Source organism: Aotus nancymaae, unplaced genomic scaffold (assembly GCF_030222135.1).
Source record: "Aotus nancymaae isolate 86718 unplaced genomic scaffold, 86718_ANA_hifiasm-v0.15.2.pri h1tg000006l, whole genome shotgun sequence".
Taxonomy (NCBI): domain Eukaryota; kingdom Metazoa; phylum Chordata; class Mammalia; order Primates; family Aotidae; genus Aotus; species Aotus nancymaae.
In genome coordinates this window covers 1088698-1108254 of record NW_026988417.1, presented here as the reverse complement: position 1 = coordinate 1108254, position 19557 = coordinate 1088698, and the positions used below count along the sequence as shown (strand labels likewise).

The following is a 19557-nucleotide window of genomic DNA, read 5'->3' as shown; positions in this document are numbered from 1 at the left end:
CGTGATCGCGCCATTGCACTCCAGCCTGGGTAACAAGAGCGAAACTCCGCCTCAAAAAAAAAAAAAAAAAAAAATCACCTCTAGATTACTTATAATACAATGTAAATGCTGCATAGTTACACTGTAGTTTTTCATGTGTGTTATTTTTTTCAAATATTTTCAATCTACGGCTGGTTTAATCCACGGAGGTGAAACGTGGTGATACAGAGAGCCGACTGTATAGGCATCCAACACTTTCGGTTTCCCTCTAGTCACGGCTTTTGTTGCATCCCACACATTTTGAAAAGTTGTAGTTTCAATTTGTCTTGAGATTTCTTCTTTGACCCATGTGTTAATTAGAAGTGTGTTGTTTAATCTCCAAGTGTTTTGGGATTGTCCAGCTACCTCTCTGTTACTGATTTCCAGTTTAATTCCACTGTGGCCTGAGAACATCCACTGATTTCTGTTATTTTAAATTTGTTAAGGTATGACACATGGCCCAGAATGCAGTCTATCTTGGTGAATGTTCTATGTGAACTTGAGAAAAATGTGTCCTCTGCTATCATTGGATAAAGTAATCATAGGTGTCAATTATGTCCAGTCAACTGATGGTACTACTGAGTTCAACGATGTCCCTACTGATTTCGGCCTGCTGGATGTGTCCATTTCTGACAGAGGGGTTGAAAACTCCAACTATAATAGAGTGTTCATTTATTTTTTCCTTGCAGTTCCATCAGGATTTACTTCACGTATTTTCATGCTCTATTGTCAGGTACATACATACGGAGGATTGTTAAGGCCTTCTTAGAGAATTAACCCCTCTATCATATGTACTGCTCCATTATGTAATTAACCCTGATAATTTATATTGCTTCTGAAGTCTACTTTGCCTGAAATTAACAAAGCTACTCCAGCCTTCTTTTGATTAAGGTTAACATGGCGTATCTTTCCCTATCCCTTCACTTTTAATCTATGATCTTTACATTTCAAGTGATTTTCTTATAGACAACATATAGTTGGGTCTCATTTTTTGATCCACTCTCTTTTTTTTTTTTTTGACAGAGTTTCGCTCTTGTTGCCCAGGCTGGAGTGCAATGGCGCGACCTCGGCTGACCAAACCTCCACCTCCTGGATTCAAGCGATTCTCCTGCCTCAGCCTCCTGAGTAGCTGGGATTATAGGCATGTGCCACCATGCCCAGCTAATTTTGTATTTTTAGTAGAAGATGGCATTTCTCCATGTTGGTCAGGCTGGTCTTGAACTCCTGACCTCATGTGATCCGCCCACCTTGGCCTCCCAAAGTGCTGGGATTACAGTGAGCGCCACCACACCTGGCCCACTCTATCTTTTACCTGGTGTATTTAGACCACTGACTTTTTTCCATGTGTCCAAGGCATGAACCAGGTATGGGTACAGATCAAAAGCTAAGCTGGGATGAACAAGGGGTTGCTTTGTCCCTGGCTGATAAGACGGGCACCACCAACCAGGTGCCACTCTACCCAGGCCAAAGACACAGACCATTAACATTTAAAGTGATTATATATAAAACTCGATTAATATCTGCTATATTTGTTACCATTTTCTAGTCACTGCCCTCACTCTTTGTCCCATTTTTTTTCTTCTCTTTTTCATGCTTTTTGTGGTTTTAATTGAGCATTTTCTGATTCCATTCTCTCTCTTATCATATCAACTTGCCTTAGAGTTTGCTATATATAATTAGCCCAAGTCTACTTTAAAATAACACTATACACTTTACCATTTCACAGGTAGTGCAAGAACCACCCCCTTTTTTTTTTTTGAGACAGAGTCTCACTCTGTTGCCCAGGCTGAAGTGTAGTGGTGTGATCTCAGCTCACTGTAACCTCCATCTCCAGGGTTCAAGCAATTCTCCCTATCTCACCCTCCCAACTAGCTGGGATTACAGGTGCCCACAACCCTGCTCGGCTCATTTTTTTTTTTTTTTTTTTGTATTTTTTTGTATTTTTTAGTAGAGACGGGGTTTCGCCATGTTGGCCAGGCTGATTGTGAACTCCTGACCTCAGGTGATCTGCCTGCTTTGGTCTCTCAAAGTACTGGAACTATAGGCGTGAGCCACCATGTCCGGCCACAAGTGCCTTTTAATCACAAAATACTTGTAATTCTTCCCTGCTGCCCCTGGTATGATGGCTGTCATTAATTTCACTTACATGTAAACTGTGATCATTGGATACATCGTTGCTATTATTTTGAATAAACTGACATTTCTTAGGTCAGTTTAGAATAAGAAAACAGAAAGTTTTAATTTTACCTCCACTTAGTCGTTTTCTAATGCTTGTTCTTTATGTAGATTTGAGTTTCTGACCTACATCATTTTCCTTCTTTCTGAAGAACTTCTTACATTTCTTACACAGATCTACCAGCAAAAAATTCCTTCAGTTTTTGTTTGAGAAAGGCTTTATTCCCTCTTATCTCTTGCAGGATAATTTTGCAGGATACCAAAGTCTAGGTTAGTGGCTTTTTATTCCCAATACATTAAATATTTTACTCTACTCTCTTCTCGCTTGCATATCTCTGAGAAGTCAGATGCAGTATTCACGTTTGCTGCTCTGTAAGTAAGGCTCCCCACCCCACCCCACCCCACCCCACCCCTGGCGGCTCGAGATTTTTTATTTGTGTTTGCTTCTCTGCAGTTTTCATGAGATATTCCCAGGTGTAGCTTTGGTTTCATTTTGGAGTTGGGGGGCTGAGGGGATTAATCCTGCTTGGTATACTCGGAGCTTCCTGAATCTATGGCTTGGTATCTGACATTAATTTGGGGGAAAATTCTCAGTCATTATTGCTTCAAATACTTCTTTTCTTTTCTCTGTGTCTCCGCCATCTGGTACTCCCATTATGTGTCAGGTTACACCTTTTGTAGTTAATTGTCCCACAGTTCTTGGGTATTCTGTGGGACAACAGTAGTGGGAGAGTGTTTATTTCTCCACACTATCCCTGCAGACTTTTAAATCTTTGTCAGTCTGACAATGAACAAGGGCTATCTTACTACAGTTTGAATTTTTTTAATTACTAGCAAGGCTGAATATTTTTCCTGTTTATTAGCCATTTGATTACTTCTTTAGAAACTTTGCAATTTTTAACTAGATAATATAGAGTAGATTTATTTTTAAGAATGGAAACTAGAAAATAATAAACTCCATCTATGGAAATTCTTAATCCTAGGTAATACTGTCGAAGTTATATGGCCCACAAGGAACTTTCTATTTTACTTCACATTCACCTGGTGAACACATCATTTGCTTAGAATCTAATTCTACAAAGCTTGTGTCATTTGGAGGGAGTAGGCTGGTGAGTATATGCTTCCCACGTCCCTGTCGATACACACAGCGTCAGCACTATTCAAGCATGACATTGGTATGCAGAACCATTACACTCAAACTGGCTAGAAACTTATTAAAGTCCTACGTCCAGATACCAGCACAGCGACCAAAGAGGGAGCTGGAGAGCTTGGAAGGGGTTCAAAGGAGAGCCATGAAGTTGATTAAAGGGTTTGAAAAATAAGAGCTGTGAGAGAAGGTTAAAAGAACTGTGATTATTCAGGCTTGAAAACAAGTGAAGGCTGAAGGGTGAATTAATAATGGAATTCCAATAAACAAAACTCTTACACAGTAGATGGTGATTGGCTATTTTCTAAATGGGTTCAGAACTGATGAAAACCATTTGTACTAAATAGGAAATTTAGTTATACGTAAAGAAAATTTCCCTCAGAACATTAATCAAATTTTCTCCACACCAAAGTCATTTACCTAATAGTTAATCTGATGTTCAGGAACGTATAAATGTACTGTAAGGTCAGTAATTTACCACTTAATGCATTATTATTACAAGAAAGACTACCAAGTAGAATAAGGAATAGAGTGGCAATGAGGGGAAAAGGGAGCTCTAGAATGAAGTAGTGCCCCTGCTTATGGAACGGGTGAAGGGAAAGAGAGGAAAGACAGAGGAAAGGGAGGACACAAGAGGGAGAAAGTACGGAAAGAGAGTGGAGCTGTTTTTAAAAACACGCCGTTTTTCCTTTTTACTGTTGATACAGCGGATCCACTTAGATATTCGAGTTGGAGAACACGACCTTGATGCGGCCATTGCTCAGGCAAAGGACAAAGTTAATGAACTTACCTTCGAGCTTCAACATCTAATTGAACAAATTGAGCAAATAGTCAAAGAACAAAACTATCAAAGGGTCAGTCTGCCTACTCAGCTTATTTTATCTCTTGCTGCCAGCAATGCATTTCTCAACGCAAAGCCCCTGGACCAAGGAAAGAATGAACGGCCTGTTCCTCACTCTCTCTCTGAGGTAGAACGGTGTGGACACAGGGAATGGAGAGAGCAATCTTTCTTCACTCTGTCTGCTGGACCATGAGCTCCTCTAGGAAAGAGAATTTCAGTTAATTCATCTTTTTATGCCCTGTGCCTAACAAAGGGCCCAGAAGCACAGGGTGTGAGCTTGCAGAATGAATATATGCTTTCAAATGCATCCCATATATTTGTAGAGGCTCATGTATGCCCGCTTTCCAAGTCACAATTTTATTCTTATGACATTAGGTGCTTTCTGAGTCACTTCACTAAGTGGATGCTGGTCAGATATGGGCTTAAATCTGATCCACCTGTCAGTAATCTGTGTCATCTCTAAGCTTCAGTTTCCTTATCAGGAAGGTAAGGACAGGGTGTGACATCAGATAAGGTATGGAAGCGCTTGGCCTAATGCCTGGCATAAAGGCTGGACTCAAATGATTAAATCTGTCACTACTGGGTGATGTCCACTTTGCCTGATAGTAGCAAAGAGAACATATAAATGGGTCAAATTCCTGGTATTTTACACCAAAACACAAAAACATCTTTTATAAGATTGGTTTTTACTCTTTTATACTTGGCTAAGCAACAGATTCCAGCTTAGAAAAGCAGACAGCACATCTACGTTGGTGTAAGATACTAACTGGGTAATATTAAATACCTCGAATTGCCCACAACGACCCTCCCCTCGAAATGATGAGTTAAGTACTTTATGACACTAAACCTGTCTATTTCTTTTCTGCATAGGACCGTGAGGAAAATTTTCGAATGATCAGTGAAGATACAAACAGCAATGTTTTATGGTGGGCTTTTGCACAAATACTAATCTTTATCTCCGTCGGAATTTTCCAAATGAAGTACCTGAAAGACTTCTTTATAGCTAAGAAGCTTGTTTAAAATATTATCAATAAGTACAAATAATTTGGATAATGTTTTAGTTAATAAATCAAAATACCTGCATAAATGTGTATTACTGTAATGATTTCAAAGACACCAGAAATTGAAATTAATGTTACATCATTGCAACATTGATAGAATGTTACTTTTATAATGCAGCTTCTGAATTTGATAGATTAGGCACCTCACCCTATTCTTACTTATTTTTGAGACAGAGTCTTGCTCTGCTGCACAGGTGCCGTCAAGCTCACTGCAGCCTCGACCTCCAGGGCCCAAGCGATCCTCCCACCTCAGTCTCCCAAGTAGCTGGGACCCCAGGAGCCCACTACCACACCTAGCCAATTTTTGTATTTTTTGTAGAGATGGGGTTTTGCCATGTTGCTGGTCTTGCTATTTTAAACTTGGTATATAGATCAGCACTGTCAAACAGAAATAAAAATGTGCTACATATATGATTCTAAGTTTGTTTCTTTGTGTTTTTTTTTTTTTTTTTGAGACAGAATCTCATTCTGTAGCCCAGGCTGGAGTGCAGGGGTGTGATTTCAGCTCACTGAAACCTCTGCCTCCTAGATTCAAGCAATTCTCCTGTCTCAGCCTCCTGAGTAGCTGGGATTACAGGTGCCCGCCACCATGCCCGCTAATTTTTGCATTTTAAGTAGAGAGGGGGTTTCACCACGTTGGCCAGGCTGGTCTCCAGCTCCTGATCTCAGGTGATTCGCCGGTCTCAGCCTTAGTGCTGGGATTACTGGCGTGAGCCACTTTACCCAACCCATAGGTAGTTCTAAGTTTTCTAGACTCCACAATAAAAAGAATTTTTTGAAAGGGTAAAATCAATGCTAGTGATATATATACTTAACCTAATATATCAAAAATATCATTTTAACATGTAATCAATATAAAATTACTAAGATGTTTTTCATATGAAGCCCCGGAAACAGCTGTATTTTACCCACGCCTTTCAGGGCACGGGGCCACTTGGCCCGCAGCTACCAGGAACGCCCCAAGCTCTCCCCGCACAAGCACGTGCCCGAGCCTCTCGAGGATCCGAACTTCGTAGTGTTCCCGCGGGTGGAAACTCGCAGCACCAAGCGGAGGGCAATTTTGTAAAAAGTCACTTCCCCATCCTGGAAGCTGGAAGCAGCAGAGGCCCTTTTCCCGCCATGTCCTCTGTTTCAAAGGGAAGCAGGCTCAGGGCCTCCCGTGGTCAGGTCTCTGCACCAGCAGTCACCTGGACACTAGCCCCACAGCGATTGGTGCAGAGCGGCCCGACCCCACCCCAGCTCCCGCACCCCAGCTCCCACACCTCAGCTCCGACACCCCAGCTCCCGCACCCCAGCTCCGACACCCCAGCTCCCGCACCCCAGCTCCGACACCCCAGCGCCCGCACCCCAGCGCCCGCGCCCCAGCCCCGACACCCCAGCCCCCGCGCCCCAGCCCCGACACCCCAGCTCCGACACCCCAGCCCCCGCACCCCAGCCCCCGCGCCCCAGCTCCGACACCCCAGCGCCCGCGCCCCAGCCCCCGCGCCCCAGCTCCGACACCCCAGCTCCGACACCCCAGCGCCCGCACCCCAGCCCCCGCGCCCCAGCTCCGACACCCCAGCCCCCGCGCCCCAGCCCCCGCGCCCCAGCCCCGACACCCCAGCTCCGACACCCCAGCGCCCGCACCCCAGCTCCGACACCCCAGCCCCCGCGCCCCAGCCCCCGACACCCCAGCCCCCGCGCCCCAGCCCCCGCGCCCCAGCTCCGACACCCCAGCGCCCGCACCCCAGCCCCCGCGCCCCAGCTCCGACACCCCAGCGCCCGCACCCCAGCGCCCGCTCCCTCCCATCCTCCCATTCCTCTCCCAGGGCCCCCACGCCCACTCTCCGCACTCCTCCCCGTCCCCACCCCACGGTCCCCTGGCCGCCCCGGCCTCCAGCCCAGCTCCCGGCCCTCGTGGTGGGCCTGCCCGCGCCACCTGCCCTCGGCGCTCCCACAACCCCTCTCCCACTGCGGTCGCGCCCGACGCCTCCTCAGCGCAGCCGCCATTCCGCGCGCCCACCACCCAGGCCGGGCCTGCACAGAACACCTGAGGACCCCAACGACAGGGGCGGCAGGTCAGTGCTCGCGGTGCAGTCCTCCGCCTACTCCAGCCGAAACGACCGACGACAGGCGTCAGAGGCACCCTCCGGGGTGCCGCGGTGCAACCCTCACGGTTGGCGGGAAGGCGCGAGCTCCAGGGCGCAGGCGCGGAGCTGCCGTCGAGTTTGCGCAGGCGCGGAGCTGCCGTCGAGTTTGCGCAGGCGCGGAGCTGCCGTCGAGTTCGCGCAGGCGCGGAGCTGCCGTCGAGTTCGCGCAGGCGCCTCGCGTGGGCCTTGAGTGGGCCCGGCCTCGCCGCGGCAGTCGCCTGCCTGGCATGGCCAACTGGGTGTTCTGTAATCGCTGCTTCCAGCCGCCCCACAGGACTTCGTGCTTCAGCCTCACCAACTGCGGGCACGTGTACTGCGACGCCTGCCTCCGCAAAGGTCAGGGCGTCCCAAACGCAGGCTGGAGGCGGGAGGGCCGTGGGGGCGCGTGGGAGTCTGCAGGGAAGAGAGCGCGCGTGGAGTGGGGGGTGAGGGACCGCGGGAACAGGGAGATTCGGAGGAAGGGCCGCCGGGGACAGGGGGACAGCGGGGAAGGGGCGAGGAGGGAGGGGGAGAGTGAGGGGCTGCGGTGTGGGGGTGCAGGGAGGAGGGGGACGCCAGGGGAGTGGCCACGCGGGATGCGAGGGGGTCTGAGGGGGAAGGGGGCACCAGGGTGCTGGGGGGAGGGGACGTGGGCAGGAGGGGCCGTGGGCAGGAGGGGACGTGGGCAGGAGCGGGCCGCAGCGGGGAGGGGCAGCCGGGAGGAGGGCTCGGGCCACGGTCCCGTTAGCCGGGGGCTCTGGCTTGAGGGCCGTGGGTCCCACGCGGAGGACCTGGGGGAGAAGCGGGCTGGTGGCAGCCATGCGCTCGTGAAGGACCCTGTCCCTGTTCCATGGTGTCACACCCGAGCGAGTTTAAGCAGAAGCGCCGCGCTCCGAGTTCGAGAGTCCACTTCTCATACCGGTGTCCGAGAGTCAGCTAGAGCTCAAACCTCTCGGCCACGAGCCAAGGGCGGTCAGCATTTTTACACCAGTTAAGGGTCAGGGGCGGTAAGCAGAAGGACCAGGTTAGGGGAAGGGGGTGCCTAACGAAAAGCGTTCTACTTAAAGTTGTTTCTTTACTCGGGATGTGGGAGTAAGCAGTTGCACGGTTTTGCAAGTTAGAGGCCACTGGGCCCTGTTTCTCAGAAAATTGGTTACAAAGATGCAGGTGTCTCAAACCACAAGCTGTCAGAACAGAATGCCCGACGTAGCTCAGGGTGGGCAAAATGGAGTTAGCAGGACTGTTCGAAATGTATTCATTACAGCCAAGCTAGGGCATTTCAGTGGGGAGCTCTGGGTCCCGGTGTCAAGCTGGCAGTCGCATTGTCAGGGAGGTGTTTATTTTTCTTTCTATGAAAATCTTGTGTTGAAGTGATGTTTATACTAGAACAGAAGCAAAAGCTCATGGAGCTTTTACCAAGCGAACTTCCCTGTGAAAGCAGCCAGCTGGGTGCCGGTGGCTCACAGCCCTCCAGCCCCGGGGCTGTGCTGACCTCCATCCTCGGAGATGGCCTTAGACCCACGGGGTATTGGTGAATGCTGCCCTAAGACCAGCCCTACAGCAGAGCAGCTCTCCGTGGCTCCCCCCTCTTTCTTCCTTTCCCTCCCTTCCTCTCTTTCAAGGCAGAGCTCTGCTCTGTCGCCCAGGCTGGAGTTTGGTGGTGAGATCTCCGCTCACTGCAGCCTCCGCCTTCCAGGCTCAAGTGATCCTGCTGCCTCAGCCTTCAGGGTAGCAGGGGCTACAGGTATGTGCAGCCTAGCACCCAGATTTTTAAACTTTTCACAGAGAGGGGTCTCCCTTTGTTGCCAAGGATGGCCTCAAATTCCTGTCTTCTAGTGATCACCCGCCTTGGCCTCCTGAAGTGTGGGATCAGCAAAGTTCGTCTTTGTATGTAACAGTAGTCCATCTGCTTTCACTGTTATGTGGTATTCCATTGTATGGATACACCCAGGTTATTCATCCTTTCCACCTTCTGTGGTCATTCGGGTTGTTTGCAGATTTGGCTGTAGAAATAGCGCTACTGTGAACCTTCTTGCTCCTGTCTTTGGTGATCTTAGGTACACATTTCTGTTGGGTGTGTAATTAGGAGTGGAGCTGCTAATTTCAGGTGTGTATTTAAACACAAGTCTCTGGCAGCCGGTGAAAAGTAGATTGGAGGGAGATAGAAACCGGGGCGGGGGGACTGTGCAGGTGAGCACAGGAGAGGTGATGGGGAGCAGTGATGGGTTCAGAAGTTAGGTGGGTTCAGCAGACTTTTAGACAAGGGCTGGTGAACTGGACAGGGTTTTTGCTGCTAGACAGAACACTGGAGAGGAGCCCAGCGGGAGGGAACCCAGCACGATGGGGCGCAGCAGGATGGGGTGCAGGGCCACTGAGCTCACGTTTGGACATGGCATGTGTCCTGTGAGAGCCATCCGGGGGAGACAAGAGACAGCGGCACATGTGGGTCTGGAACTCAAGACAGCCAGGAATGCATCTGCGGAGCCATTAACATGGGATGATAATCCCAGACACTGGAGCGTAGAGAGCCCCGAAGGCGAAGGAAGCTAGAAGATGCTGTCTTCTTGGAAAGAGCATTTGTTGAGGGAGGTTCGGAAGGTAGAAGGATGTCAGGTCAAAAAGAAAGATGCTGATGAACTGGACATCCCAGTGAAGTCAAAGCGTTGGTTTGAAAGTATCCATTGCCAGTGAGGAGGGCACTGGTGACCCAAGTTAATGTTCCCTGAAGATAATGTTGTTGGGAATGATGGACACACGTGTCCCTTCGTGGTGTTGGGAAGTGTGAAGACAGGGCTCAGAGTGTCATAGCTTTTGAGGTCAGCATACCCAGGTCATACCATACGTTGGCAGGTAACTGTTTAAGGGCCTGGGGCAGGTGTAGATTCACAGGTTTGTCTAGCTCTTAAAGCCTGAGGTCAATGCAGATTCTAGTGGCCTGAGTGCATTCCTCCAAAAAGCCACAGATGCTGCATGTTGGGACCACACCAAATCTGAGGACACACAAAAAATGGTGAAAAGGGCTGGAGGCTCCGGGCAGAGCCCTGACTAGCTCCGTAGCTGTCCGGTGGTGTGTCACTTGGAGGGAAGCCCTTGTTAAACTCTGGTGTGTATCCTTCCAAGCATTTCCTGTAGATGCCAATTTTTAAAACAGAAACAATACAGTGTGTCTACCATTCAGTGATCTGCTTTTATTACTTAGACACGGACCTCTTTCCATGTTAAAATAAGTCTGTTTCATCATTCCTGCGGTTGCATGATATATCTTTTGGTTATCATACCCTAATTTATTTGATTTCCTACTAAAAGACATTTTCTGCTCTTTTGCTGTGAGATACCACGTGTTCTCTTACTTGATTTTTTTCTTTGGAATATATTCTTAGAGGTGGAGTGGCTAGGCTGGGGGTGCGCACATTAGCACTGACCCAAATGTTCCCACAAAGGATGCGCCTGTTTCTGGTCACTGCAGTGACACTGGACCCATATGTTCCCACAAAGGATGCGCCTGTTTCTGGTTACTGCAGTGACACTTGAGCACCTGTTCTCTTCTCTTTGGTGTCTCTTAATAGTGACCTTGACCTTCATTTTATGTGTTTATTGGCTGTTGCACTTTTTCCTATGTCTGTTCAGGTCTCCTCACAGCCTTTTATTGGGGTGTTCCTTTTTAGTTGGCTGTAGGCACTGTTTATAGGTCAGGTATCAGTCCCTTTGTCTGTCAGCTGCACATGATTCCTCTCTGTCATGTCCGAATCCTCCTCCCCTGTAAGAACTTTTAGATTTTTACGAGTCAGCTCTGTTAATCTTTTACTGCATGCTTTCTGGCTGTGAGGGTGCTTAAGAGAAATTTTCTTGCTCCAGAATTTCTAGTCAAAGAGCTAGAAGGGAGGGGACATACTTTCAAGGGTAGAGGTTTTTAGGATGAGGGCAACTTGATGAAGAGAGGAGGCTGGGTACGGTGGCTCACGCCTGTAATCCCAGCACTTTGGGAGGCTGAGGCGGATCACGAGGTCAGGAGATCGAGACCATCCAGGCCAACATGGTGAAACTCCATCTCTACTAAAATACAAAAAATTACTTGGGTGTGGTGGTGTGTGCCTGTAGTCCCAGCTACTCGGGACGCTGAGGCAGGAGAATTGCTTGAACCCTGGAGGCAGAGGTTACAGTGAGCCGAGATTGCTCCATTGCACTCCCCGCCTGGTGACAGAGCAAGACTCCATCTCCAAAAAAAAAAAAAAGAGACAATTCTGGAGGCTGTTAGAAGGGGACCTCCCATTCCACGGTAGGACTCCATTCTGTGTGCTGGGTGCTACAGACACTGAGGGGAGTGTGGATGCACAAGTGAAGCCTGGGCTTGGGCTGGAAGAGATGCTCCCTCCAATGCAGAAAGGAAGGTGGTAGACTGAAGTGGGTTGTTCTGGGGTGGGTCAGTCTAGAGGAGAGGGCAGAGACATTGAGGTAGTTCATGGGCCAGGGCTTCTTTCTCCTCAGTAGGTGGTATGAGGGGCCTGGTTTGAACAGCCCCATGGGAAATGGAAAGCAGGATTGCCCAGCAGCGTTGCTGACTCAGCAGTGTTGGAATCCGCAAGTCTGTGAATCCACCTCTCACTTAAGGGATGTTTGTTTCTAGTTCTTAGCCGCGTTGGCCCAGAGGAAGGGAGAGCGCCACTGGGCTCGTTCAGGTTTGGGCCCGGTGTCCTCCCTAGAAACACAGGAGCGTGAAGGCTCATAGCGCCTGATCAGTCCTGGCTCCAAGCTGACTAGTGAGAAATTCAAGCTTGAGATTCATTTTGAATAGTTAAAAATTTTAGATTTAAGATATCACTGTAAAGCCTAATTATGGACTGGGCATGGTGGCTCATGCCTGTTAACCCCAGCACTTTGGGAGAACAAGGCAGGCGGATCACCTGAGGTCAGGAGTTCAAGACCAGCCTGGCCAACATGGCAAAACCCCATCTCTACTGAAAATACAGAAATTAGCCGGGCATGGTGGCAGGTGCCTGTAATCCCACCTACTTGGGAAGCTGAGGCATGAGAATCACTTGAACCTAGGAGGTGGAGGTCGCAGTGAGCCGAGATCGCGCCGTTGCACTCCAGCCTGAGTGACAGAGTGAGACTCTGTCTCAAAAAAATAAACTAATTATGGTCAGGCACAATGGCTTATGCCTGCAATCCCAGTACTTTGGGAGGCTGAGGTGGGAGCATTGCTTGAGCCCAGGAGTTCGAGCTCAGCCTGGGAAACATAGTGAGTCTCCATCTCTACAGAAAAATTAAAAATGAGCTGGGTATGGCGGCACATGTCTGCGGTCCCATCTACTCAGGGAGGCTGAGATGGGAAGATGATTGAACCAGGGCAGGGGGGCGGTCAAGGCTGCAGTGACCTGTGGTCATGCCACTTGCATATCAGCCCAGGCAACAGGGCAAGACCTTGTCTCAAAAAAAATTTTAGTTCTATTTTTTTAAAGCCTAATTGTGATAAACACCTGGGATAGACTTAGCCTTAAGTGTTGTTAATCTTTATGGTCACTATTTTTGTGCATATCTGCAAAGCAGGGGAAAAGGATGTTAGTGCGTAAATGTTTGCAGCTGTGCTCATACCCACAGCTTCGTCCTGTCAGAACATGAGCACCTGTGCTGGAACACTGTCTGTTTCTTGAATAAACATTGTGAAGTCTGCATGCATGCATATTTAAAAGCAGTGATCAGTGTAATATAATAAAACCTATTTTTATTCTATAGGTGAAAAGAACGAATGCTTGATTTGTAAAGTTCCTTGTCGTACAGTTTTACTTTCAAAACATGTAAGTTGAAATATATAGTATCTGCATCTTGATCACAGTCGTATCTCCTTTCAAACTTGATATTTAATTTTTAGTCATTTGTGGTGTCTAAAATTTTCTGTCCCTTTGCTATGTTAACAAAGATGACCGAGTAATCAAAATGCAGTTAGGGTTTGGTTTTTTAAACTTCGGTACAAGCTTCTTTCTCAGCTATAGATCGACCTTATTCCTAGGTTGTTGAATCATGCTGTGTTCCTGGAAATGAAAGTGGGTTAAATAGATTTCTTCAGCACAATAGAAACTCCTTGAGAGGGCGATAGAGTTTGGATTTGTATAGGGGTCATATATAATTAAGGGTGTTGTTCGGGCCGGGCGCGGTGGCTCACGCCTGTAATCCCAGCACTTTGGGAGGCTGAGGCGGGTTGATCACGAGGTCAAGAGATCAAGACCATCCTGGCAACATGGTGAAACCCTGTCTCTACTAAAAATACAAAAATTAGCTGGGCACGGTGGCACACCCCTGTAGTCCCAGCTACTCGGGAGGCTGAGGCAAGAGAATGCTTGAACCCGGGAGGCGGAGGTTGCACTGAGCCGAGATTGCACCACTGCACTCCAGCCTGGCGCCTGGTGACGGAGCGAGACTCTGTCTCAAAAAAAAAAAAAAAAGTGTTGTTCATAAAGTAAGTTTAAAATCAATTACTGCTGAAGGCTTAAAACAATGCCTTTGTTCTCCAAAAGATTCATCTTAACTCGTTACTGGTATAAACAAGGATAGGTCTCTTCTATGCCTGATCTCCAAAATGTGCATTTGGCCTGATGATTTCAAATATAATCATTGGTTTTTAATCTGATGACAAATATAATACAAAGTTACACAACATTCAAACAATACAGAAAAGTATACTGGCAGATGTGAAAGTCCCCAGGTGCTGTTTCCCAGAGATGACAGTGACCCGGGGTTTGGCACCTGTTCTATGTGTGTTATTGTGATTTACCTTTTCATAAAAATGGTGTCTTCTCAGTTGACATCATATTTTGGGCACACTCACTCTTAAAACGACTGTGTTGTATTTTACCATTTTCCTATCGGAGAGCCTTCGGATTTTTTGTTTTTCGCTGTTTCAAACAACCTTCCAGCGAACAAATATTCACCAATATCTCTCCACACTTGTAAGAATATTTCTGTGGCATAAATTCCTGAAGTGATGAAAAAGCAAAGGCAAAAGATTTAAATGTTTACACTTTTAACAGAAAATGCTTTCTTTTCCTGAAAACGCGTGGCAGCTCGGCGGCTCAGTGACTGCCTGTTTCTGCCCCTCGCACTGAGCCCTGTCACAGGGTTGGGCTGAAGGCGGGTGGGAGGAGCCCTTGGCTTCTCTCTAGCGTGGGTCGAATGCTCAGGTCATTTGCTCACTCTCTTGTCTCCTGGTAGATATGTTTAAGGCCATCATTTCCTTCTGTGCACACTATTCTGTATCCCCTGAGTACTGCTTTTCTGTATCATTGCTAAATAATCTCTAATCAAGAATTATTTGAAAGAATATGCTTTAATTTGTAAGTGGTTAGATTTTAGGTCTCCTGTCATTTGCATCGTTAATTCTTAGTCCTGTGACGTTCTGATGAGAGAATACGGCTATGTGGGTTATTTTAATTATCAGTATTTTCATTGTGGTTTAATAGGTAATTGTTCATATTGAATGTGTGTTTAAAAAAAGCATGTGTTCTTTTTTCTCTGTGTCTGCGTGTGTGTGAGCGTGTGTGTCTGTATGTGTGTGAGTAAGTAAAGTTGTTTAAAATGTGGAAGTTGTTTCTGCTTCTCTCTCTCTAAACCATCACAGATTGTGTGGGCTCTTCCTTCAGGAGTCTTTCCTCAAAGCACGTCTTCCTTTCCCTGTTGCTCTACCCGCCATGGGAGGTGCTGGTTCCCCCTCCTCTCACTCTGGCTTCCTAGAGCCTCTTCTCCACCCTGCAGCCAGAGGGAGCTGCTCAAATGCCAAAGTCCCCCACGCCTGCAGGCCCTGTGGCCAGGCAGCACCTCTGGCCTGCAGCCTCTCCAGGAGCCAGGGTCTTCCACCTCAGGGCCTGGCATTCCTGCTCCCTCTGACTGGAATGTCCTCTCAGATGGCCACAGGCTCTATCCCGCGCAGCCTGAAGGTCTGTGGAATGTCAGGAGACATCACCAACTGCTCTGTGTCATGGTGGCTTCTTTGACTCTGACCTGCGATAGAAAGGACACTCAACATCATGGCAAGGTGTGCATTTGCACGTGGAGGCATCGTGTGTGAGCACATCCGTGAAAGCAGTTTCACAAAGCAGTTCTTATCCTAAGTACGGGATCCTCTGATGGTTTCTATTCTCATGTTGTTTATTCTTTAAAATAAAATATGTTGTTTTTTCTTTAAAATAAAACATGTTGTAAGCTGACTTCCCCAGACCCGTGTTGTGGCAGACACCACCGTATAAAACTGACCCTCCAACACTGAGTCCCTGGACCTGTGTTATTCTGCTTCACAGCGTGTGTCACCACCTGAGATATATTTATATATTGATTTGTTTGTCATTAAAATCCTCCATTACTCCACTGAGCGCATGAAACGGGGCACCACCATGTTGGCCAGGTGGTGGATGGCCAGGGAGCAGGGCAGACTGAAGCCGGTGCCTGTGGGATGCAGGAGGCGGCCAGGTGCCAGGAAGGAAGACTCTGTGAGCACGGAGCAGAGCAGGGGTGTGCTCCCCCTGCCTCCGCCTCCTCGAGGGGGGAGAGTGTAGGCTAGACCAGGCCGGTTTTTACACAGATGTGGAAAGGAGTAGCTACAGGAAGGAGATGAAGGACGAGGACGCCCCACGTTCATGGACATGCCAGTTACTTTTGAACTCCAAGTGGTAAGAGATGCGTCTCTAGGGGGGAGGGCCCCAAAGGCTGAGGCAGCACTTCTGCCTCACTTCACTTGAGGAGCCCCAGGAAGCAGAACCAGGGTCCGGACAGAGCAGACAAAAGAGCTCCCCCAGGAGGCAGAGCTGCAGTCCAGCCGAGCCTCTCCCCAGGGGAGGAGCCCCGCAGGGTCTGTCCTTATGCGCCTCGTGACGTGGACCTGTGTTCTTCCTTCTTGCTCGGTGCGGCTGGGAGCGTTGCTTAGTCGTCCTGCCGCATGCCCCCATCAAACGTCAGATTATGGCGAGGATGCAGACACATTCCTTGTCTTTCTGGCTCATAGATTGCAGGCCAGACCAAGACCTGAGGGAAGGGACCACCTGCTGCCCAAGAACCTGAGCTATGGCAGGGACAGTGACGGTGGTGTTGGGGACCTTCCTCTCTTGGGGAGTGGCTTCCTGTGCAGGGGAGGAGTGATGTGGATACCAGTGACCAGAAGGGCAGACCAGGCCAGGCTGGGTGGTCGTCCACACACCTGCTCCCTTTCTTCCAGGACACCTGGCTGTACTCATTCTCCACACCTGCCTCCCCATGCTGGAATGCAGGCAAGAGCCATGAAGGCCACTTCCAGGCCTGGCCCATAAAAACAGCCCCCTGAACAGCCCTCCACCTCCCTTCCCTCACCACAGATGCCCAGGAGAAGACAGCAGAGCTGCTGGGGGCAGGTGACCTGGGCCCAGGGCCTGCGTGGAAGGCCACCCACCTGGTCTTGAACTGTTGTATGGGCAAGAAACAAGTGTCCCCACAATAAGCCACTGAGATTTGGGGTTGTCTGATATAGCAATTGGCCTGCATTTATCTTCGCATGTCCATATACATTTTGGAGGCAACTCATCAATTTACACATACACAGAATCCTGCTGGGATTTTTATTTTGCACTTACTGTTCTTTAGAGAGGCTTTGGACATCAGCGTTAGTTTTTTTTTTTTTTTTTTTTTGAGTCGGAGTCTCGCACTCTTTGCCTGGGCTGGAGTGCAGTGGCATGATCTCAGCTCACTGCAACCTCCACCTCCAGGGTTCACATGGTTCTCCTGCCTCAGCCTCCCAAGTAGCTGGGATTGTAGGCGCACATCACCACACCCGGCTAATTTTTTGTATTTTTAGCAGAGACAGAGTTTCACTATGTTGGCCAGACTGGTCTTGAACTCCTGACTTCATGACCTGCCCACCTCGGCCTCCCAAAGTGCTGGGATTACAAGCATGAGCCACCGTGCCTGGCTTACTGTTGTAGTTTTGAAAAAATTTATCTCAAATGCTTATTGCTAGTATGTAAAAATGCAATTCATTTTCTTAACTTTCAGTAGTGACCTTGCAAAATTTTACTTGATAACTCTGTCGGTTTGTGTGTAGATTTTGCCAGAATATTTACATATGCAAACATGTTATCTTTGAATAAGGACTGCTTTAGAGCTCTCTTTCTAATCCTTCCTTCCTTTTTCTCCAGGTCAGGACTGAGTAGAAATGGTCGGCACTAGCTGGCACCTTTGTCGTTTTCCTGATTTCAGGGTCGAGCTTTCAGCATTTGCCCAAGTATTACATCTGCATCGAGTTTTTTTGCTAAGGATTTTTTTAAATCATCATGAATGGTACTAAATTTTGTTAATTTTTCTATAATTATTGGACTATAACTATTTTATTAGCTTTTTCTACAGCTGGCAGGAGTATCATTTCATTTTTCTGCTTTATTTTGTTAATGTGGTGAATTGCATTTATTTTTAGAATTTGAAACCCACATTAGATTCTAGGAACAAATTCAACTTTGTAGTGATATAAGATAGCTTGTATATGTAAGTAAAATCAATTTGCTACTATTTTGCATGGGTTTTTCGTACCTTTGTTCATATGAGAGCCGGACCTGTATATTTTTTTTCTTGTAATGCGTTTTTCACGTTTTGGTAAATCAGGTTTATTCTGGTTTCATAAAACAAGTTGTAAATTATTTTTATTTCTCTTTTCTCTGGAAAATTTTTTGTAAGATTGGGGTTAGTTGTTTACATGTTTGGTAGAATTCAGGAGTAACACTATTTAGGCCTGGTAAGTTTTTTGTGGAAAGATTTTAAACTAGGGATTTAATACCTTTATTAGACATGCAACTATTTAAAGTTCCTAATTCTTGGGTCAATTTAAGTAAATTGTATTTTTCTAGAAATTAGTGCATTTCATCAGAATTTTCAAATTTCTTGTCATCAGTTTGCTTGTAATCCTCGCGTATTCACGTCTAGGAGATCTGCAGTGATGCCCGTCATTGAATAGTGGCCATTATGAATTCTCTTTTCTCTTGACCAGTTGTGCCAAATGTTAGTGATTTTCATTGGTACTGTGGACTCTCAAACAACACGGGTTTGAACCGTGTGGATCCATGTATGCATAGATTTGTTTTCAGTCAGATGCAGATCAAAAATACAGTATTAAGGGGATACAAAAGCTGCTCAGATGAAGGGCTGACCTTTGCTATATGCAGGTTCTACAAGGCCCGCTGTGGAACTTCAGTGTGCTTGGATTTTGGCACATTTGGGGTCCTGGAAGCAGCTTCCCCTCATGTACTAAAAGACAACTGTATTTTCGAAAAACTAATTTTTAGCTCTATGGATCGTGTCCGTTTTATATTTGATTCTGATTTTGCTAATTCTCTTTATCATTTCCCTTTTGTCTGGGCTTAATTTGTTCTTTCAGGTGGGTGCTTAGGACTAACTTTCAGCCTTCTCTTTGTAACCTTTACATGATAGGCTCATACTTTGCCCTCTGTTCAGTTTTGCCTGCAGGAGACACATTTGATGATGTTACATTTTTATCGTCAATTTTGAAATTTCTACTCAGTTTCTCCTGTGACCCGTGTGTTACCTAGAAGTATATTAATTTTTAAATATTACTTCTGTGAACTTTGAAGTATAACACAGACAAGTACACACATTGTAAGTGTTTACCTCAGGAAATTTTTCACAATCAGGTTGTTATCAACATTTAGGTCAAGGAAAGTAGTTTAGCCCCTGCTGCAAGCTTTGTTAGGTGTGTGTGCAGATACTTTCGCACTGGGAAGGACGAGCACTCCACAAGGCGACACGTGATGGCGGCACGTGTGCGTTTCGTTGCCCCACTGCAGGAGCTGGAGGAGGGAAGGATAGCGGTGGTCTCTGAGGTGAAGAGAGCGTGAATGATGATGTAGCAGATGATGTCAGGAGTGGTGTTGAATTTTATTAATTTTTCCGTAACTTTTGACCACAACTATTTCATTAGCGTTTTTCTTCCATAATAGAATTTAATCATTCTGGAGAATTAGTGGGAACTGGAGGTACAAGTGGCAGAGTCATGATCCTTCAACAGGAGCAAATGAACAAACGCTCATCTCAAGCAGAAGGGAACACCATGTTTACGGAACCTTTCAGAACCATGAGCCCGAGTTCCACCACTTGAAAAGTTTGGAAAGAAAAGAAAAAGTTCAACAAAACTAGGTGGTTACCTGAGAAAACTTCCGCTTAGTTTTGATTGTCTACCAGTAGTAA

The 19557-nt window shown here is 47.2% G+C and overlaps 1 protein-coding gene and 1 non-coding gene across 7 annotated transcripts in view; one reads left to right on the top strand and one right to left on the bottom strand.

Moving 5' to 3' along the window:
* Positions 1 to 1358: 1358 nt before the first annotated feature.
* On the bottom strand, positions 1359 to 1491 carry LOC135272143 (small nucleolar RNA SNORA48). The gene has a single exon (XR_010340241.1). It is a non-coding gene; the product is annotated as a small nucleolar RNA SNORA48 (small nucleolar RNA).
* Positions 1492 to 7557: 6066 nt separating this feature from the next.
* LOC105731852 (probable E3 SUMO-protein ligase RNF212) overlaps positions 7558 to 19557 on the top strand; it is a 56391-nt gene continuing 44391 nt past the window's right edge. For 3 of the 6 annotated variants that reach the window (XM_064365207.1, XM_064365196.1, XM_064365215.1), the window contains exons 1-2: positions 8132 to 9094; positions 13084 to 13145. In XM_064365207.1, coding sequence (XP_064221277.1) covers positions 8857 to 9094; positions 13084 to 13145 — 300 coding nt within the window. In that variant the 5' untranslated portion in view covers positions 8132 to 8856. Of the gene's footprint in view, positions 7708 to 8129; positions 9095 to 13083; positions 13146 to 19557 lie in introns of those variants that run through there. The other 3 variants (XM_064365214.1, XM_064365211.1, XM_064365199.1) reach the window with 2 other exon arrangements.